General features: G+C 44.4%; 2 protein-coding genes across 2 annotated transcripts in view; one reads left to right on the top strand and one right to left on the bottom strand.

The window, feature by feature from the left end:
- The window catches only part of GFI1B (growth factor independent 1B transcriptional repressor), a 528,565-nt gene that overhangs the window by 272,145 nt on the left and 233,959 nt on the right, over nucleotides 1-22,461 (bottom strand). The window lies entirely within an intron of this gene.
- The window catches only part of DDX31 (DEAD-box helicase 31), a 75,476-nt gene that overhangs the window by 41,000 nt on the left and 12,015 nt on the right, over nucleotides 1-22,461 (top strand). Inside the window, exons 17-19 of the mRNA XM_073313841.1 lie at nucleotides 1,224-1,305; nucleotides 6,681-6,792; nucleotides 10,801-10,981. Coding sequence (XP_073169942.1) covers nucleotides 1,224-1,305; nucleotides 6,681-6,792; nucleotides 10,801-10,981 — 375 coding nt within the window. The remainder of the gene's footprint in view (nucleotides 1-1,223; nucleotides 1,306-6,680; nucleotides 6,793-10,800; nucleotides 10,982-22,461) is intronic.

Here is a 22,461-nt window from a genome sequence, read left to right as displayed (position 1 = left end):
GTAATTAACCATTAGAACAATTTACCAAGTGTATTGGTGAATTCTCCAGCACTGACCGTTTTAAAATGAAGATGGGATGTTTTTCTAAAAGATATTCTTTCGGAATTATTTTGGGGAAGGTCTGTGGCCTATGTTATATAGGGGTCAGACTAGATGGTCAGAATGGTCCCTTCTGGCCTTGAATCTATGAATTTCTCTCTCTCATATATATGCACACACAAGTGCACAAACTCAATTCCTTTCTTTTGCAGGTCACCTTAATGTTTATTAAATCCTTTGAGTTCGTCCAGGTGTGTTAGAGGTTCATAGTCTTATCAATTATTACTGTAAAACTGACCAGCTCAAAATTACTGAGGATAGGAACCATATGAAAACTTTATCTGGTACTTTTTCCATAATACACTAATATTTCCCAGTTACCCTGCTTCTTTTCTCTAGAGCTAAATTAATAATTTTCAGTTAAACCTTAAAATTGGAAGTGCTAATTATTGAAGACTTTATGGTAGGTGAGAGCCAAGAATCTTCCAATGGACTATAGTGTTCTTCACTTCCCACCCATGGCTACTGTTACGTTAGTTTCCGCACCATTAAAGTGTGTGATAATTTTTCCCTTCACTTTAATGGGAGCAAGATTATGGGTGAAATCGTGGCCCTATTGAAATCAATATAAAAAACTCTCATTGACTTCAGTAGGACAAAGATTTCACTCCAGGTCTTCAGACATCTCCCAGGTTCCGTGTCTGTTATGGCAGTGTTGTAAATTGTGTCTGAAGTGAGACTTTTTGGGAGTGAAAAGCACTATAAAAACGTATCTGGCATCATCTCAGGCTGAAATTTTAGGCGTCGGTCCCTTCTGCCCCGCTTTACCATTCTGTGGCATTTTTGGGATCACTGGTTATGTCTGATCCCCTTGGTGAGGAATCGAGTCCACTTTTGAAGGCTATGTCTCCACAGCCATGCCCCTAAAAGTTACGCAGTGTAGCGGCTGTTTGTTGGCTCCCCTGCCGACAAAAAACTTCTACCCCCAACGGGCGGCGCTGTTCACACTGGCACTTGTCGCGGCAAAACTTTTGTCTTTTGGGGGGCGGGAGGGTTTACACCTCTGAAAGACACAAGTTCTGTCGTTCAATTGCCGGTGTAGACACAGCCGTATAGAAAGCTGTGCGTCGTCTTTGGGAAAAGAGGAGACATTACAATTTTTTTTTTCTTTTCTGCTGCGTCAGTGTCTCCGAGATGAAGATGGAGGATATTCTGTCCAGCCTGATGAAAGACGATCGTTTCAAGGGGCGCCAGTGGGGAAACAAGGTGAGCAAATGTTCCGATTTGGAATTGCTTAAATTTTCGTTTCCTAACCAAGCATGACAAATAGGCTTTTCCTTGGCTCTGTTTCTTCAAGCCAAGGGATTAGCAAACCCATGATCTGGGCAGTGCAAAATGACAGTTGAACCTCTCTATTCCACACTTCCCTAATCTATGTTCCTTGAAAGTTTTGCCCCAAAACGTACCTCTACAATGCTCAGCAAAGATTTCACAGTAGGTCATGCCGTAGTGAGGGCTTTTATGGCAAAGAAACTGCATTGCTCTTTTTACAAACCTACTGCAGACCATTAGCTAGCAGATTCTGACCTATTTTAAGTGATTACAAACTACACAATAGTCCTCCAAGTAAATAAACATTTTTTGTGATGCATTCTCCAGGCTTTTTTAATCCTCACCTTGTTTGCCCAGGGCCTGATCCAAAGCCCATTGCTGCAGATGGGAGTCTTTCCACTGATATTGGTGGGCTTTGGATCAGCCCCTTCCTTGCTCATTCCCAGAATGTAGACACTTGTAATGGATCTTTCAGTCATTAGAGCAAATTGGAGAGTATTGCTGTTTAAGAGCCCAGGTCTTAGATAGAATGTGAGTGAAAGTCAAGCATTATCCAGGTTTATTTTTCCACTCGCTCATTATTTTGCCAATTCACTCGTTCCATTACATCACCCAGCAGTCTTCAACTTGTCCACTGTCTTCCAGTTTCCTACTGACGGCTCTGTTGGGAACTGTGTGTGTTCCCATGGCTTTGAAAAATAGTCATCCTTCTGTTATGCCGTACATCTTCTACAATGAAGATCTGTAGATCATCTGACATTTCTATTCAAAACCCATGTATTTCTGGCCCTTTGCTAAAGTCAATATATAGTATATACTTTTTTTTATTTTCTGTTGTATGTTGCCTGGAACAAATCCTTATTGTTCAGGAGTGTGGTCTGTAAAGTAGTCTAACAAATACATAGTTTAATAAGCGTGTGTGTTAGTATAAAGGCTTCATTGGTGTGAGTTTGGGATTGCTGCATTCTTTAAAAATGACCTAACGTACCTTTTCTGTGCATAAAAATGTCACCACTTTGAAGTCCAGTATCCTTGGAAGCAGGGGCATACACAAGGGGGGACAAGCAGGGGCACACCTCCTCCAAAAGTGATCATATTTTATTCTTGTGCATGCTCCTGTCAAGAAGTAAGCTTTGTGTGTACCGTTGGAGACTTGGAATCCCCTTTCAACGATTATAAAACTCCCAATTTCTAGCCCTGCTGGCTCTAAAGATATCCCACTTTAAATCTGGCACTGGCCCAGGGCAGAATATAACCCATCTTGGGCCAGTGTAATTGTGTTGTCTGGGAAGAGAAAATCTTTCTCTGGAAGGTTTCGGTTTGGTCTTTCAATTGCAGCTGTTTTTGAAGCTTGTGAAAATCAGGGCCATGGTGCATTGAATTGAGAACCCAACGACTGAGGACTCTCAAATCAATGGCCACTTTTGAAAACATTGACATTAACAAACTCTTTGTGCCTCATTTTCTCCATCTGTAGAATAAGGCTAACCGCTAACCACACCAAAATAAACTGATATTTGGAAACTGGTTAGTATTCCCATTCATTACTTGTGGTAGTGTCTAGAGAACCCCATTATGCTAGGTGAGGTACGTATAACAAAAAGATAATCCCTGCCCCAGGGATCTTGCCAATCTAAAGTTGAAATCCTGGCCCTTTTTAAGACAATGGGATATTTGCCATTTAATTCAGTGGAGCTGGGATTCACCCTAACTGTGGGAAGTTGGTGGTGCTGCCTGACACAGGTTTAAAAGACTTTGACCAAGAGAGGAAATATCTTGTTACGGGAATGTCCTGAAAAATTTAATAGGGATGAAACCAATGTAGTTCTATGGACATTAAATAGGATTCTATAGACATTACTCTTTAAAAGCCTATAAAATGTAATAGAGGATGCAATCCTTTCTATGGCAGCCTGTAGCATTCTGTGTCAGGGATCTAATTCTCTGTCAGATTCTATAGGGTGATTTCTAAAAGGTCTATGGAAAAGTTATCATCCCCTACTAAATGCTATAGGACTTCTCCATAGGGCCAGTATAGCGAACGAGGAACAAAATAGACTGTGTGTGGAACAGACAGCGACTGCAAGTTTTAATTTCCGCTTGTTATGAAGGATGTAACCGAACCCAGTCATGACTTTGCTACTTGCAAGTTACAGAGTTCTCTTTACCTTATCAGCTCTCCACGCATGGAGTCATGTATACGTGAGACTTGTGCACACAGAGACCTCATTATAATGCTCTTCGGCTCTCACCACCTTGACTGAAGTCCATTATAAATACCCCTTTGGAACACACATTTTTGGGCTCCTGTGAGCAACGGGGGAGTGAGCTGAAGTGCCTGTAAAATGTATATTTTATATTTAGACACATAAAATATATATGTGGCTACATCTGTTCACACACCTACAAAGAGAATAAATCTGATCTTTCAACTTTTATGGGGGGAGGGGTAGAAAAAAAAATACCGTGGTGGGTTCTAGGGACTGTGCAGGAGGATCAGAATCAGCCAGGCAATAAAAAGTTATTAAAACAACATCCTTCATTTTGTTTTCCAGTATCACAGAAGCAGGACGTGTTATGGCCTCGCCCTTCTTTTTTTAACCATAAGAACATCCCTCCTGTTCTCGTTTCTATTAACCCTCTTCCTTAATGAACTTGGAGATTTCCAATATCCTTCCCCTCCTTCCAAAAAAAATTCCAGTCTTAATAGGCATACGTTTCTCTCTTATGAAATAGAGAATCTATCTTTTTTTTTAGCCTGCTTGCTTTTTCTTTTCTGTGATGTCACGAAATGCTCAGATAAAATGAGTTGCTCCTTGTGTATATTATTATTTATTAATTATTATTATTATGGCAGTGCCTATGGACCAGCCAAGTATGTGGTGCCATTGCGCAAGGCACTGCACAAACGCAGAGTAGTAGAAGCTTTTGTAAATGAGGCGGAGTATGTAACATAGTGTGCACACATGTACACACACACGTACACACACACGTTCGTACACACACTTACACACACACACACAGAGTTTAGCATGCGTTCATTACAAAGGTTAGTTCCGCTAACTGAGGCAGTAAATATATCTGGAAGGAGAAACAGCCAAGCAAACCAATACTGCGATGCATTATCTTTTGGGCCTTGGCATATGGTAGAAGGGCCTCAGATGTATTGTCTCTCTGACTTGAACAGGGATGCTCTCAGGAATGAGATTTACTCGGGTGTGTAAAGGATGCAGACTTTCTTGTAGCTGCCAATCCACTCGTTTTATCTGTCCACAGCCTCAGACAGTGGTGTATGGTGGGTTGTTTTTTTTTTTTACACTGCTCGACTGAGTCAGTTTTAAATTTAGATTTTTTTTTTTTAAAGACCAACCTCCCTGGAAGGCAGGAATCAAAACCCAGATTTCTTCATGCCCATTAAGGGGCAACTTTAAAATGAAATCTTTCTGGCAGGGTTGAGGGGGATAGAAGAGAAGGAAGGAGAGGAAGGAGGAAGCTGTTTTCTAAGTACGTTATGTTTTCTTCCATTTGCTTTTTTTTTTATTATTTTTCTTGGGCTGACCTCACACTTTGGAAATTATGCACCTAGTTTTTATCCCTCGTTTTAGTCTTACTCCCACCCTCTCCCGCACCAGCAAGAAGAGATGCCTCATTTTGAAGCCTAAAGGGGGAAATAAGAAAAGTCCTTTGTAATATATTGCCATATTATCACTAAATCCCCTGACAGTTGTGACACAGAAGCAAGTCACCTGTCACTTAAGCTTGAGGTCTCTTTAATTTTCTCCTGGAATTCGCACCAGGCTGTCTTTAATTTGAGGCCTTTATTGGAATTCTGAAACCTTTCTGCCTCCCCAGTGCTCAGATCTATTCTGAGTGCTGTTACAGAATGTATACAATAACCAACAGAGGGATTCGGAGAGGGCTGAAGCGCTGTTTATTTAACACTCTGGAGGGATTTTCGTGCTTATTCGGTCCTGGCTACCCGGCTTTCAATATCGCTTTGACAACTGTTATGCCCTTCTCATTAATTTTAAACAGTTAAAACACAGGAAAAAGAGAAAAAGTTTTCATTATTAAAGTGCTTTACTTTTTAATAACAGAGGATTCTGTCCGCCAGGGGAAAGGGCAACCTCGCTAATTTCACATTCATATTAAAAAACGCAGGGAAGGTGACACTCTATGCTGCCTGAGAGGCTTAACAAAAGAAAAAGTGGGGAGGGGAGAGAAAAAAAAGTTTTATGTTTCACGTCAGTAGAAACTTGATAATGACAACGACAAATGTCCGCTTTTGTGAGGTGGCTCCACTTCTGGCATATTATATCCTTGCATGGACCCCCGACTGCGAAATAGCTCATCAGATTAGTTATTGTTAATAATTCAGTTCTCCACAGGTGTAAGCAGACATGACTGCATTTAAGTCAGCCTTGCACCCTGTGTCACCAGGAGTGAATTTGGTCTGCTGTGCTTTGTAGCTTGGAGATTATATAGAGACCTTTTTTCCCCAAAAAATCCAGTAAAATGACTAGATCCCCTTGTCTGCCGTGCACAGATGCAATACATGGGACAATGGTTGATGCATGGGAAGGTGCAGAGACGTCATTGCATAAAGGGGCTCTCTGGAAGGAAGTGAAGAGGGCACTTAGGGTGCAGGAAGGAAGAGATTGTTCACGGTGTAGGAAGACAGTAGGCCAAGAGTGGAAGAAAGAAGTGGAGAGAGCAGCTTGGATGGAGAGTCCTGGGAAGTGTAGGGAGAGGAAGATCAGTGAAGACGAGAATAAGGAGCAGGAAGTTGATAGGGAATGAGAGAGAACGAATGTGGGGGGGTTTAATTCATTGTCCTAGGGCAGGACTGGTTATATGGATGGATGGATTGATTTACTCCCTGTTTTACTTAGCATAACATCATTCTAAAACGCAAGAGAAAACTGGGCCCAGTGGTGTCAGTCTGGAGTAACTCCACTGATCTGGATGGAGTTATTCCAGACTGACTCTGCTGTAACCAAGATTGGAAGCTAAATTGGTGAATCCAAAGTGGCTGCTAGCAGGAGGGGGGGAAAACATACGTAATAGGTGTTAGAAAACACAAAATTAAACCTGATTTGCTCCCGTCACGAAGCAGTGCTCACTGGTTGCTTTGACTTTAACATCTTTATCTATACATATTTTTTTCCCTAGTAATATTGAGAGGATTACCCTCGTTGGCCCTGGGGTGGTTACTGTGTGATTTTACTGTTATTAAATCTATTCTAAACTGCTTCATTATTCCTGACTCAAACTCTGTCTTTCCTCTAATCCTCCCACCGCCCTCCTAGAAATCTCGTGGCGTGAACCCCCAGGAAGTGCGGGAACGGGCGACGGTCTTGCAGACCGAATTTGAAAATTATGTGCACTCCAGTGAGGGAACTGTCCGGTGGGCAAAGAAAGGTCAGTAGGTTTCTTTAAACTTATTACCGAATGGCTGATACAAACTGAAAGGATTCCCCTCTGATGGGGAAGTCTTTGGGGGAAAGGCCTAGCAGAAGCATTCGGGGCCAGTGTCTCTAAGGGGGGTTGAAATGGAAGCAGAAGGCTTTATAACGATATTAAATATTAATTTCTTATTTTCACGTATTACGCACAAATGAGGTTCAGTCTTGGCTTTCATTAGGATTTGCATCCAGGCGGCTCTGACCTAGTCACGTGAGTGTCTAGGTTGTGTGTTACAAGGGGAAGGTCAGAGGCAACTGGCTAACCTCATCTTGGCTGTAACTGCATTGAATCCACTGTTCACACCAGGGGTGCATTTGACCCAGTGAGACAGAATGTCTTGGAAGAAACGCCTAGCAGCCCTCAGCCAAGGATATATTTCCATTTGATGTGTGTGTACGTGTGTGTACGTGTGTGCATGGAGGAAAGCACACCAATAGCAGAGAAAGCACAATCACTGATAACTACAATGATTATTGCATCTTTATGTACAAATCTGCGGTTTCATCTTCTGTTTTTGCCAGATAGGATATGTAAAGTATGGTACAGAGCAATGCAGTGAGTTTTTACCATCTATACCTAGATTTGAGAATATGGAAGTGGGACAGGGGGCAAGAAATTGTGTCTGCTCTGGGGGAAAATTACCAGGGAAGTGGCCAGAGATCCTGTACTGATGCACTGCCTCCTGGCAGAAACCAAACCAAACAATATGAACTGTTACAGCCCTCCTGTTCTGCAAGGCAGATCTGGGGCACAGGAGAATGTGCATGCAAAAACAAAGTACCTGTTGTGAAGACAGTATCCAAGGCAAATTACTAAGTGTTACCCAAACTTAATATTGGATGCCCTTTCGAGGACCCCAATCCTGCACCCAAGGAACTGAACCATCTATGCTCTAGGGTAAATGTATAAGTAGATTGTTTGTTTGTTTGTTTGTTTTCCTTTTAACTTCTTCCTTCCATCTACTTCGCCTCCTGGTCAATTTCTTCCCATCCCACTCAGGTACGGACTAAACGTTGCTGTCCTAACTTCAGTAGAATTCCCATTGGCTTCAGTTCTTCAGAACTTCCCATTAACTTCTAAGAGAGGAGGGTTCTTTATGAATTCACTCTGTGTATTGAGTTATTAACAATCTGAATCATCCTTACCAAAACAAAAACCCACCATAAAAGCGAAATACTTTCCTTGTGGATGGTAATGTCTGCCAGAAAAGATCATTCTGTTTTAAGGTACAAATAAAGAAAAGGACCACAGAGCACCATCTTGTACATGCTGGGGAGGGAGAAGATGCGCCCAATATATCATGTAAATTCAGGATTCAAGGCTGTTGTATTTAAATGTAAGACAAATGGCTGGGTCTGTTGCCAAGAGGGCTATTTTCTGAATGTCGTGCTAGCTTCTTGAGTAAGGGTATAGTGAAGGAATCATGCTTAGTAATAGATCTTCCTACCCTAATCTAATCTGTACATTTCAAACGGCGTGCATCAAGATGATGATGAGCAAGGAACTGGGAGTCAGAATTCTCGGGTTCTGGTCCTGGCTTTCACTTTGGGTATGTCATAGAATCTCTCTCTGCCTTGTTTTCTCCTTTAATTCTTGCCTCCCTCCTCTGGAGGCCTGGGAGGCTTAACTCATTCATGTTTTAAAGTGCTTTGAGCTCCTTGGATGGAAGGTGCTAGAGACTTGCAAAGTATAGTAGCCAAACCTCGCTGTCATGGGTGTTGCTATGCATTGCTTAATTGATGCTATAGTACTTTTATGGTTTTTAACCAAGTACCTCAAAGCTGATTACAAACACAAGGGCCAAGCCCTCCTTCCTGATCAAATTCTTGTTCCTAACGAACTAGGCTTCTTGACATTCCAGTGAGTGTCCCCAGTTATCCCCATTTTACAGCTGAGGAAACTCTGAGGCCGAGAACCGTTCCATGACTTGCAAGTGGTCATGCAGAGTCAGCAGAAGGGCTGGGAATAGTCCTGGGCCCTAGTGCCCTGCTCATGTCTCCAGACCACGCTCCCTGTAATAGACTGTGACAAAAGGAAACAACTGAATGGGCTTGAGTCCTGTACAAAACATATCCATGTCTGTGCAGGCACAGTGTAACTATACACACGCTCTTGTTGCTGAGCTACATGCTGATGACTTTTGATGGCTGCTGTGGGGAAATGCATACAGAATGTCATGAAATGTTGAAACATGATGCACCCACTGTTTGTCTTGAACCAGGGCTGCCCGTCCCCCCTTCTCCGGTTCCACTATTTGCATATGCAAATTTTCCATCACTGACTAGCTTCCATAGACTCCCTTCTTCCTCCCCTTCCGAGCCAAGAATCATGAATAATTAACATTTGCAGCTGGCTTTTGCCTTCATGGCAGACAAGCCATTGGAAACCATGCCAGCAGTGCATTTGTTTCCCTTTTCTGCATTTTCTCACCAAGTCAGTGGTAACGTCCAGTGTTTGATTACAGGCTACTTCCAAAAGGATTGGCTCCCCAAGGTCCTTGGGATCCAAGCGTTTTAAGTGCTGTAAGGGACTTTATAGCTTGGATGGAAGTGAAATAGTCAGTGGGCCAGATTCTGAGCTGATGCAAGTGGGTGCAGCTGCCTTAGAATTTTTCATGGGAGTTACACCTTACAGCAGGAGTGAATTTGACCCCATAGCTTTATTGAGAGAGAGGAGGAGTATTGGGATTTTGAGAGCATTCAAGCTGGGTCCTTATTGCTCTTGGTGTCTTATCGAGGGCCTCTCCAGCAGACTGCGCCTTTGAAATGTTAAGCATCCTCTCCGAAAACACTGGTCCCTAGTTGTTCAGATGTCCCTGAAAGACTCCCGGTAGGAAATCAGGGGAGGGGTGCGAAAGGATTCACCTGAGTTTCTTCTCATCGATTGGGAAAAGGCTTTCGCTTTACTCAGTAAACAGAGCTTTGATGGATTCCCAAGGTCCTTCCAGGAGCTGAGCTGTTAAAATGACATTTTTATTACTGTTCATAAACTCCACGCTCCTGCTGCTGCTGAGAGATTAGATTTAAGCTGTGGGCAAACTTGCTGGTCCAGTGGCTCAACAAGCAAGGGCATGGGAGGTTAGAGTTTAGAGCTTGCTGCTGTCGGGGACTGTGAGAGGGAGCTTTAGGTGCAGGTCTGAGTGGGAGGCACGAATGGGAGATTTAGTGAGCCAAGCAGGGGATTTTGGAAGTTGGGGGTGAACGTCGGTCAGAGTGTCCCAGTAGCAGAGAGGAAAGCTGCAGCCTGAAGTGTGGGTGCCGTTAGCATTCTGGGATCCCCTCAGGTGTGGTTCGCAGTGTTGCCATTCATGAGACTTGTCCTTAGAGCAGTAGGATCTGAGGAAGGCATTAGAGGGGTAAAGACTCAAAGGAAATATACATGCTGCTGGGGTTTTTTTTTTTCCCCCTTTTAAAAAATGAGCTCTGTTCTCAGCCTGGTGATGAAATGGAAAATCCATGTGTCTCTCAGGTATTTCTAAGGGACTAGCTGGTGACTGGCGAAGAATTTATTGGCTGCTGGGATTGTGGTACCGGAGGAGTCTGCCCCCCACCCTCCTCACAACCTTTTCTCTGCCTCTCTTCATCCCACTTCCTTCCTGTCTTCTTCCTCCTCTTTCCTCCCCTTTTTCCCCTCTCAAAGTTTCTACTGGACAAGGGCACCAGCTCAGTTCCTGAGCAGGTGGAAGACCACCACCCTGTTGGGCAGGGGGACAGTGTTTAGAAGAGGCAGACCTGTGCAAACCTAGTGTATCTTCATGTCGTTTCTTTTCTGCTCCTGACCTCTCTCCTCACAACATTCCTCCTCCTACAGGATTGCACTAGTACTTCACATATTTTTAATATCCCAACCATTCCTAGAGCTGATATCCAGGGTGTCACAAATGGCTAGGCAACATCCTTTCAGCTGAGACAGGCAGGATGGAATAGGTTTAAAAAAAAAAATCTCTCTCTCTGTCCTTCGCAGCACTGCAGTCTTTCCTTCGCTCCTACACCACCTACCCCAAGACCCTGAAGCACATCTTCCACATCAAATCCCTCCACCTGGGCCATGTGGCCAAGAGCTTTGGGCTGAGAGACGCCCCTCAGAACCTCAGCACCTCCATGGCTGCCAGTCCAGGAAAGAAAACCAAACTGAAACCAAAAAGGTAGGAAGGTCCAGCTCTCTGGAGCCAGGGCCACGTCATGCGCATGCAGTTTTTACCCCTGGTTTGAATGTTTTCTACCAACGGGGCTGAGAAATAATGGGAGAAAACTGGGATAAATTGAGGAGCAGAAAGATGGAGATGAGGACACAAAAACCACCTGCCCCTCTGGGTCCACTGTTTCTACTGTCAACACAATATCCCACCATCCAATCAGTCAGGAGCCTCCCCCAGGAGAGAGAAAAGAAAAAGGCCTGATAGTTTCTGTTTGCAGTGGAAAGAGCTACTTCAAGAGGGCTAGCGTTTTTTGTTTGCCCTATTGACTTCTGCTTTAATAACAGCCATCCTCCTCTTTACAAGCTGTGCTGGGGTCTGGGGTCATGGAGAGGCCCTGGGGTTCTGAATGACTTGCTACCCAAAAGTCACTCACAAGACCGTGGGATGCAGTGGGTGGCTCTCAGGAAAAGCATTACCTGCTCTGAGAGGAGGGCGACTCAACTGCTACTGAGTGCCCACATTGAGTAGACGATACACTGTGCTCCTGGCCGTCCTCTGGCCACCTGTGAAGAGGCAGAATTTCTGTGCCAAGCACCTTTCGGGACACATACACACGCCATACAGTGACAGCACTCTCATACACACCTGCCTACAAGACATAACCGTGTCACATCTGCCTGGCGCTGAGCTGCACTGAGGCATGGCTGTGTGGTATGTTTCCCCACGAATCTGCTAATGAGCATGCGGGGGGGAGAGAGGTGCTGTTTCATTTGGCCTGTTAGGGTCTCTGGCTCTCTAATCTATTTCTGTGAATGAACACGCTTCCCCCTTTCAGATTGTGTTCCAAAATAAATCCTTGTGCGTTCACTGTGCAAAGCTATTCACTTCTGCTGCATGATCCGAAGGGCATTGGCAAACCTGGAGCTGGTCTATGGATGTGTATCAGTGTAGCCTGGCCCACTGTAATGTCACTGCTGCACATGAGACCTGGACAAGAGAGTGACCTTGAAACCTGTTGTGGGAGAGTGGGCATGCCACTGAGGTGAACTGCCTGGGATGTGGGCAGATAAGGGAGAGCAGCGTTTGAGCGAATGAACCTCATAAATACAAGCAATGCTGCTGGCTAATCTAATGATCCTGAACATAGGACGGGGAACCGGGAAATTCTGGCTGTGATACTGGTTTGTTTGATTAGGCAAGTTATATGATTTCACTGTGCCTCAGTTTTCCGCCATGCTAATTGCAGTGTATACTTAATTAGTTTATTTTCCCAAAGCCTTTATTAGTCCTAAGTGTTATTTTGATATGCTTTATTACTAAACACAGCTAAACTGGGTGTTTGAGTGGGAGCTCAGTCTTAAAAAAATAATAATAATAATAATTTTTTTTAATTACCGTGTATTTTGGCTTCCAGTAAATATCACCTTTTCTGAGTTCAGTTTAGAAGCATGAAGATGCTCCTGTGTGGATCAGCAACTCTGCATCCGGTAGCTCTGAGTTTGCTGCAGTTGTTCTATTTCTATCTTCTGGGCACTTATTACCTCTGTGAAAACACCATCTCCAGTAGGCCTTTTGAACAGGAAGGTCATGGTTTGATAGGGAGTTTTTTCTCTCCCCTTTGAAGAATTCATGTGAGGAGGAAATCAACCTGCCAGAAGTGTGTGTGTCAGGGGGCAGAGGGGCAGGCAGGGTGGACGGGATACAAAGGATGCTGTGAACATTCCAGGACACAGTGCAGAACGTGACACATTTCACAGCTTGGAATCTTTCTCTCCCATTGACAGTTAGTCCGTCTCCCATCGCTGCCATGCTCTAGCACCTCCTGGAGCGATGGTTCTCAACTTATTTACCATTGTGGGCTCCACCCAATACTACCTGTATGGCCCTGAGGATGTCACATGGGCCGCAGCTCTTTGCTGATTGGGCCGCAAACAGCCTGTGGGCCGCAGGTTGAGAACCATCCTGTCCCACTACATCCTTCTCCCTCCTGGAGGTATGTTCTCTGGGACATGGCCCTTCACACTAAATGTTTGCAAGAGATAATTGTTTTCACTTGAATTGATTCCTGAAGAGTATCCCCAAGTCAGCAGAGTGCTTTGCTTTGCTTTGCATGTTACTTCTTATACCGTGCAAATACTGTGTTCCACAATACACCTTCCCAGGCTGGCCCTCTGGGTATTCAGAAGCTGAGACCATGATTTTCCCACACGCTCAGAAACAATTCTGCTGTAGCCTCTCCCTGACCTAGTTTAATGCAGTCTCTCATGGCTGGTATTCCGCGTTGGATGGGGAAGCACTGGCATCGAAGGCATGGTGAGGAGATGAACGCTTTCACTTTCAATTTTTTAAGTAGCGACTCTCCTGTTCATTAGCAGTGAGGCTGCATTAGCGACCATCGATATCACGGCAGCCTCCTCCTCTCTGGCCTCGGCAAATGCAGTTGCTGCTGCAGAAAGGGTTTTCCTGACTCGCTTTGAGACCGTAGCACCCTCTCTTTGCGCCCTCCGCTGGCTCCCCTTTTTCCACCACAACAAGCACCAACAACTAGTCTTCACTTTTAAGGCCTTTCATGGCGTATTCTCATCCCATTTATCCTCTCTTCTGTGCTACAGAAATGTAAACTCCCACCTGCGCTCTGCCGGTGATGCCTACACTGATTGCCTATTTGTCAGATTTCCCTACAAGTGGGGTTGGTGCTTTCCCCCATGCACTGTCCCTTACGCATGCAAGGAGCTCACTTCATCTGCAAGGCATTATCCTCCCTGACGTCTCTCCGCAGAACCCACCGAGACCTACAAAACACTTGACGGTGGGTAGGCAGTAGGTGTGCTGCAACCGTGGCTTATCACTCTCATCGCATTGTTGCCTTGCGTTCCGTTCCGCCCATCTGTTTGTCAGATCTACCTCTCGTCTTAAACCTAGACTGTAAGCTCTTCTGGGCAGGGGCCGTGACCTCCTGAGGTCCTTTCCAACCCTGATATTGTGTGATTCTACATGTTTGCACAGCACCTAGCATTACTACTGGCTTCTCAGCACTACCGCAGTGTAAGTAACACATCGTCATCGTCAAAGCAGAAGAATGGAATTCAGAACTCCTAGATGTTCTGTTCCCTTATCTGCTACCGTGCGGCCTTGGGCGTGTCACCAAAGCTCACATTTCCAACATTAGGCACATAAACAACAGCTCTGATTGTCCGAGTCACAATACCCAGTGAATTCAGCTCTGAAAATCAGGCCGCTGAAATGGTTTCATACAAATTTGGGTGTCTGATTTTAGGTACCCAGGGCCAGGCACCTAGCTGGTGTCAATAGGCCCAGCATCATTGGAAGCCTTGGGAATTATGCCCATTTACACCATCTGAGAATCTAGCCCCCCAGATTTGAAACTGTTGACCTTAGCTTCTCCGTATCACAGCTGGTCAAATGAGGATGATGCTGGTGAGACAGTTGTGAGGCTTAATTAATGTTTGTAAAGTACTTTATAAATCTGATGGTCGCAAAATGTTACTTGTCACTTGCAACTAACCGTGTTCTTGGGCCAGATCCCTAGATCCCCAGAGGTGCCCTGCATCTGCACTTCTGCAGTTCCTCTTCTTTCGGGATTTGCCTCTTTACCATTACACTAGCAATCCCACCGTTCCGACTACAGGCAGTGCCTCATTGGTGCTCGTGTGCCTGCAGGAAATTAAGGAAAATGCTGGTGCAGACAAGGTTTAGTGGTTGAACTACAACCAGGGCTTCAAACGCTCCAAACGTTCAGCGGGTTTGAATCAATCCAAATGACTCACTGTTAATAAATAGACCGATAGTTGTTTGTCAGCAAATCCAGAGTTGCACAGACCTGTTGCGTTACCTCTGGGTTTAGTTGCGGGTCTCATCCTGTAACGCAGACTGGGCTGATGAAGTCTCTCCTCGGTTTGCTGGTGAAGGTTGAATTTGTCTGCCAGACTGGGGAAGGATGGAACAGCCACCCCTGCTTTTTAGAGAGCTGGCTGCAATTTGTGTTTGATCAGACCCAGGCAGCTCTGGCTCATCCAGTGCTTTATGCATTCCCACCCCTGCAGTCTGCCGCACACAAAGCCCGTTCTTCCCGAAAAAGTCTGCAAAGGCCTGATCTGTACACAGTTCTTGTACTGGTATATTTATGTTGGTTAGGGGAGTGATTTTTCCCCCAACTGTTTTATGCCTTTAATAGCTTATTCCCCTTCCCTTACAGCATAAGCTGTAAGCTCCTTTACACCAGTACTGCTGTATCCACACTAGGGGATTCGTACCAGTACAGTAAAAGTGGGGCAACTTTTGTGTGTAGACAGGGCCTAATGTGGGCTGTCTTGGTTCTTGTGTGACCAACCTTAGACACGGTGGGCTTGGTTTTCAGCAGCGCTGAGCCCCCATAGCACTCATTAACTTGTAATGTTGTGGGTGCTCGGCACCTCTGAAAATCAGACGGTTGGTGTTCCAGTTGCTCCCACACAAATGAAGGCCTTTCTGCTCGGAAATGAGGCAATACGGGCGCCACGGTCCTGCTCAGTAGCCAGAGCAGAGGACTTGCTCCCAGTAATCGCTTGCCACTAAAATGTAGCTGTGTGTTTAAAAGGAAGAAAGTCTCTTTTCGTTAATAAATGTCTGTTGGACTCTTTCTGTGTAATGGTTGCTGCAAACTCGTATTAGCAACCATTTGCCATGCATTTAAAGTACTACTCCGCATAATGGTTTATAGGCCTGTGACAACTCCAGCTCATGCACAGACCCTGGAAAAGGCAAGGGGGGAGGGGAAAGAGATGCGGGGGGCGGCGGGGCGCGAGAGTTGGAGACAGCATTGTCCTTGCTTTGAGAAGCCACCGGGGATAGGCCCGGGCTCTGCCTCCTGCTTCAGCTGACCCTTGCCAGCAGATGGGCAACAGGACGGGAATGCCCTTGTGAGCCAGGGATTTAACAGGGCTTTATTTAGGGAAGAATAGCCTGCTTAGCCGATAAAGAGCATGTAAGATGGTATGGGGCGGGCTTTGATGTCTTGCTGGCCCAGCAGGGAGCCAAGTGATGACTGACAGCAGTGTGTCACAGGATTACTCGGCCCCTGACAATGCCTCTCTCTGTTCCTGTGATGTTGCTAGTCTGTTACAGCTACTTTTTCTGTTGTTATGTGCCTCTTTAGGTGGCATTCCTCCTCCCCAAGCCTCCTACCCCATTAGAGTACAGACAGGCTGAAGATACAGTAGGTAGCATGAGGCAGTGGGGAGGCATTAGAACAAATGGCGTAAGAGTGACTTGAACGCTCATGTGTACATGGATTTGTATAATTGCAGGTCAGGGAAAGTGAGCAGGCTTTGCACAGGCCGGTCACGGCTCAGACTCCAGATTTCAAACTTGGGGCAGCTGGAAAATAAAGAGTCCACAAAGTAACCAGAGTTGCCCTGTACAACGATTGTTGTTCTGTGCAGAGCCTTGTTTTTTAATTAACTTTCTCTCTGTGTGTATGAGAGAGAGAGAGAGAGAGACTATGTTAGAATTTATAGTGAAAAGAATAGTGAATATGGGTTCAAATTCTGCTCTCAGTTACATCAGTGTAAATCCAGAGTAACTCTCTTAATTTCTGTAGAGGTTTCAGAGTAACAGCCGTGTTAGTCTGTATTCGCAAAAAGAAAAGGAGGACTTGTGGCACCTTAGAGACTAACCAATTTATTAGAGCATAAGCTTTCGTGAGCTACAGCTCACTTCTTCAGATGCATATCGTGGAAGGATTTACACTGGTGTAACTGAGATCAGAATTTGGCCTGCGATTTTTTTTTTAATTACTTGTAAAATGCAGGCTTGAAATAATAGCAGCACAGCCATGGAACAGACTTTCTTCTTCATAGCATTTATCACGTGATACTGCAAGCGTCGGTTGTCATATGGTAATTACACATTGTGTCCAAACACCCGATATCTTTTTAGTAGTCTGCAAACCAAAGCCCCATCTCTCACCACCTGCATGGAGAATAAAGAGCAAACAGCTCAGAGAAAAAGAAAGAAATAGAGAAATAAAATGCCGGGGCTGGAGGTCATTAAACGGACAAAGACCAAGTTGTTGTTTTTTTTTTTCATTTTTTCAAACATCCTTCCTTAATCACCCTTAGAAAGTCCAGGTAGAAAAGCCAAAAACGGACACCATGGCAGCCAGGAATTTGTTTTGTTGTAAATGCTGAAACTCTGAATCACACCCTTTCTATCCTGAATACACACGTTTGTTTTCTCTGTCTCTTATGCTTGCTAGTACTCTTCATAAACTGTTTGGGTATAAACTGAATAGCCCCTTAACAGTACCGTTCTTTGCAAGACTTCATTCGGAAGATAGCATGTTTATATTAAAATAATCACTCAGGATCTTCTTAGAAGGTTGAAATGCAGCGTTTATTTAGCAGTTGTGTAGGAGGAGCTGGCAGTTTTCTCTCTTCTGTCAACGACAGTGGAACTCCTTGCCACATGATGTCATTGTGGTCACAAACTTACTGAGCTTGAAAGAAAGATTGGATGTTTATAGGTTAACAAGAATAGCTAGAGTTGTAATTAATGCAGCCAAAAAAAAAAAAAAGTTTTGGAAGGGGAAAATACCTAACATTTTAGGGTTTAAGCCAATCTCTATTGGGGATCTGGATGAGACCCTTTATGGGCGGAGGGGCGGGGACAGATTACACCCCATCTGTCTATCGAGGGGTTCTTACACCTTCCTCTGAAGCAGCTGGTGCTGGCCACACTCTGAGACAGTACACTGAACTAGATGAACCTCAGGTCTGATCCAGTCTGGCAGTTCCCATGGTCCTTTGTGTCTGAATGCTGTTCCAGATCCATTCAGTTATTTTCTCTGTGTGAGGGGCTGTACGTGAGATAATCAGGATGGGGAGTGCTGCTGCTTGATTGCCAAGCTGGACTGGGAATTCTCTGCTTCTCTGAAGCCATTTTTCAGTTACAAAAGCACCAAAAAATCTCGGGAACCACCAGCTTCTAAGTCAATTACAGTGATTCCCTTTAACATTAAAGGCTGATGTTTGAATATTGTCTCTTTTCTGGGAGGGGAGGAAAGGGGATGTTAAAATAAGGAATAGAACATAAAGTAACAAATGAAGAGTTATAAAGAACATAGGACTTACCCGATCAGCCTACTCGTCTGTGTTACCTGCCTCACAGGGGTCTTTATGAGGCTTAATTTAATTAATGGTTCTAAAACACATTGAGCAAAGTGACATCACCAGGGCCTTTGGCAATGTCCATTAATTGTTGCTTCAGGGAAAGGGAAGAGGTATGGCCTTGTAGTTAAGACACTGGGCTGGGGTTCCAGCTGTGCCGCAGACTCCCTGTATGACCTTGCTAAGTCAAGTCACTTCATCTCTCTGTGCCCCTGTTCCCCATCAGAAAAATGAAGATGATAATCCCTCTGAGGTGATGTAAGGATAAATGCATTCATGAGTTTGATGCACGTAGGTATTACAGTGGGGCTGTCTAAGTAGCTAGCTAGATAGAAAGGTTTAAAAGCTCTTCTTTAGATGACCAGCTTTTTAGTGTAGAGGTCAGACTTGCAGGTCTGTAAGGTGCGTAGCACTCTGGCCAGTTGGATGGTGAATCGGTCTGTTACGTTTTCCTTCCCCACTAAGGGCCCAGATCGGAGGGTGTGCTCAGTTCCCTCCACTCCCATTGACTTCAAAGTGAGCTATGGGTGTTCAGCACCTCAGTGGTTCGGGCCATATGGCTTTGTCTACATTAGGAAAATTAGTACCTGTTTCTCAGCACAGGTACAGATGCAGCATTGCTACCAGAGATGAAAGCATTAGCACAGACTGGGCTCAGGTGTTTTATCCCACAGTGTCATGAAAGCCTTCTCAGAATTAGATGAGACAGTGGTGAAAATGCCTGTGCCCATGTACATCACCATTGCTGCGGAACATTGATCAGCTGGTCTCTCCTCTGTCTCCCCTCCTCTAAGTAGTGACATGGCTATGCTTGTTCATCTGATGAGCACTTTGACATGGACTACTTAGTGGTCAGTTATACTAACGCTCCTTGGAGTGATAAGTTATACCCCAAATCATATCCTTCTCCTGATTGCTAGACAGCAGACTCTCACAACCGCCCCACACCCAGGCACTGCTGGAGATGCAGGGGTGGGGAGCAGAATGGGATGCAAACTGGTACCCTTTTTTTTTTTTTTTGGTATCCTTGGTGTGACATCTTTGAACTTTTCTTTGGCATTGACAACCTTGAAAAGACTGACTCCTCTAACAAAAGGGCTCTCATAGCAAGGCTGCAGCTGTATCTCCCTATGAAGCAATAATCTAATCATTAGAAGCAGCTTGCCTGCCAATTTTTGTGTGGCATTTACAGCTTCCTTAATATCACTTAATTAGTCAAAGGCAAATCTGGAGTTTTGCCCATTGAGGGATTTCACTCAGTTTGGTTGATGGACGGTCTGCTCTGCAAAAAGGCAAACAGGGCCAAATGTTAGATACAAGAGAAGGGCTGGAACCACACTCAGAAATTCAAAGTTGATCCAAAAAATGCAGGAGGAATGGCCGGGAGAAGAGGAGCTAGTCAATAGAGACAAATGCACAGTAGTTCCACACGGTATTTCAAGCGAAACAGGCAAGTCCTTTTACCAGCATCATGGTGCTACCAGAAGGTTTGTCCTGAGAGCAGAGTATGCTTTATATCCATCATATGCATGCAAGGCAGAGAAGGTTCTCTTTGAATGCCTGTCTTATCCCACCAAAGCCACAATACAGAATCTTTGCTCCATCTTTTGGCTTTGCAATGTTCTAAGGCAAGCAGGTAGAGCCAGAAAATCGCAATGACCAGTGCTGGAATTGAACACCTTTCTCTATTTGAAGAGTCTCTTCTGCCTGTTAGGCCAAGGGAGTGAGTAGACATAGGCCAGGGTGCTGTGGGGTGAACAGCTCTCCAGTTTCATTTTTCATCCTGTCTCCACAGGGAGATGAACAGTGGGTGGTTGGTAAGTGAGAGATCTGTCCGTTCTCTTCTGTGTAGCTATAGTGTGATCGACCTAGATAATTCTACGGTTGGGTTCTTTATTGGTTAACGTTTTCTGCAGCAGAGCAACAGTCGATGCTCCGTGTCATCCAGTGATCTTTTCCCTTCATCTTACCAAGCTTGTTTGCATCAACCGATGACATTGTATGTAGGCCATCTGTTGACGTGTCGAAAGGCACGCGGCACCGTTGATGAATTCTTTGCCCCCAAAAGCCTGGGTTGCGTTGGCTGCAGATGGCTCGTCCAACACGATAGGTAAAAAAGCAGGTGTTGCATCAGCCTTGGCCCATAGGTATCCCAGCCCTGTTGCCTGGCACAGATTCAGCCGCAGGATGGAATTAGCTGTTGGAGATGCTGTCAAGCAGATTGATGGCGTGATCCACATTGAAATGTTCTCTGATAAATTATACGGGCCGCTCAGTTCTTCTCCAAAGACACACCATGAGTTCTAGGTCTGTGCATCAGAACTCAATATGCTTTCTAAACCTGGCGCAATTCTGGGAACTCCTTGGGTTGTTACAACCTACACGTGTTGGTTAAAGGTCATTAGGACTTGTTGCATTGCATTGCACAAGGGTTTCACACAGCTGAAGACAAAGAAAGAGCAGGCCATGCTGAACAAAGATCGCTGAGAATGAGCTTGTTCACAGTTAAGGGGCGATAAAGATATTATCAGAAGGATTTCTTGGAGTTATCAGATTTCTCATTATGGCCCCAAAACAAGAGTATTCTCCCAAATATGTGCCTTTGAACTAATCCAGCACATAGGAGTTTTTGAATCCAAGATGAGTGTTCTGCACAGCTCTTCAATTAAACAAAAGTATCAGTGAAACATAGCATGTTAGAATTTTAGTGTGCAAATTAAGGATAGCTTCAGATTTTTTTTCTGTCTGTGTCTCTTAGTCCTTTCCAACAATGAATGTTTGATATTCTCAAACCATGAGCGTATTTTGCATATTCTAGCAAATTGAATCTGACAGAAGTAGCCTTCTCTGTTGGATATTCAGGACTTTGATGCACAAGTTTTAGAACCAAATAGGGAACACTAGAGTTACTACAGAATTTACTACTCCAGGGTTCAGTGAGAGCAAAGCAAAGTGTGGAGTTAATGTTCCACTGAGTTCAGAAAGCTACAGTGGGATTTTCAAAAATGCCTAGAAGGTTTGGGAGCACAAGTCTCATTCAGTCCCATGGGACTTGTGCTTTGTTTTAGTTCTTTCGAAAATCCCACCCCAAAATTATAATCTTAGATTATAAATTTACTTATAGTTTAGTAAATATTTTGGGAGCAGGAATTGTGTGTTCCAACGAGTAAATGGACAGCAGTAACGTCTAGCGCTCTCTGTCAAGAATCAGGACCCAGTTGTGCTAGGTACTCCTAGACTAGTGGTTCTCAACCCACGGCTTGCGGTCCATTTGCAACCCAGTCAGCACACAGCTGCGTCACATGTGACATCCTCAGGGCCATACAGGTAGTATATTTATTGTGTGAATGTATGCCATATAACACATAGAGAGCTGCATATGTGGCCCACAATGGTAAATAGATTGAGAACCACTGCTCCAGATATACAATGAAAAAAACAATTGAGCATATTGTTGATGATACCATAATAAAAATAATAAACAATAAAATGACAACCCTTTGCAAACCTCTCCTAAAGTCCTTTTCCCTCTCATCTTTTAATTTTATCCATCCATTACTGTGCTTCCAATAGGATCCCATTTATCTGAACTCTGAACCACCAAAATGTTCTCATATCTGCATCACAGTCATATCCCCCAGACACCAGCATTTGGACTTCAGCTCCTCTGCCATTTCTCTAAATGCTTTACGTCCCCAGAACACTTCTTGAATAAAGAGATCGCACGGTAAATCAGAAGGTTCTAAACCCAAAAGAGGTGTGCATGTTGTCACCGTGTTCCAGGTGACTCCGCCATGGTGGATGTCTTTCAGGGAGCACACTGGCAGCACTACTAAGAATTAGTCTCTCTGTTGTGCAAAACAATAATGATTCTTTAAACCGGGGGGCTGGGGGGAAAGAATCTGTACAACAGCCATGAAACCTCTGTTCAGTTTGGTATTCCCTTTTTATCTTGTGTTTGGACCAGCCAAAGCCTTGGTTGGGAATGAGAAACAATGCATCATGGAGAACATTGAGGGGGGGGGGAATCATTCTTCTTTAAACTCGCATCATCTTAGTTCTCTTGTTGAATTCCCAAGACTGACTGACTTGATCCATATTTTTTTCTACTTCGTGATGTCACAGGTGGATCTTATGACTTGGAGACTGAGAACAAATCTCAGGAGCAGATGATCGCTTCAAATGGGCAGATAAAAAACAGAAATTATAGAGAAGCAGAACAGTTTCTGGGTGTTTGTCTCACTTCTGTTTCTTCCTCTCAGTTGTCCAGAAGGTCTCAGCATCTGAAATGTTCCGAAACTTGGTTTGGTGCAAAGCATC

The sequence above is a fragment of the Lepidochelys kempii genome, chromosome 16 (assembly GCF_965140265.1).
Source record: "Lepidochelys kempii isolate rLepKem1 chromosome 16, rLepKem1.hap2, whole genome shotgun sequence".
NCBI lineage: Eukaryota > Metazoa > Chordata > Testudines > Cheloniidae > Lepidochelys > Lepidochelys kempii.
Note: the sequence above shows the minus strand (reverse complement) of the source record. Positions and strands in the feature narration are given on the sequence as shown.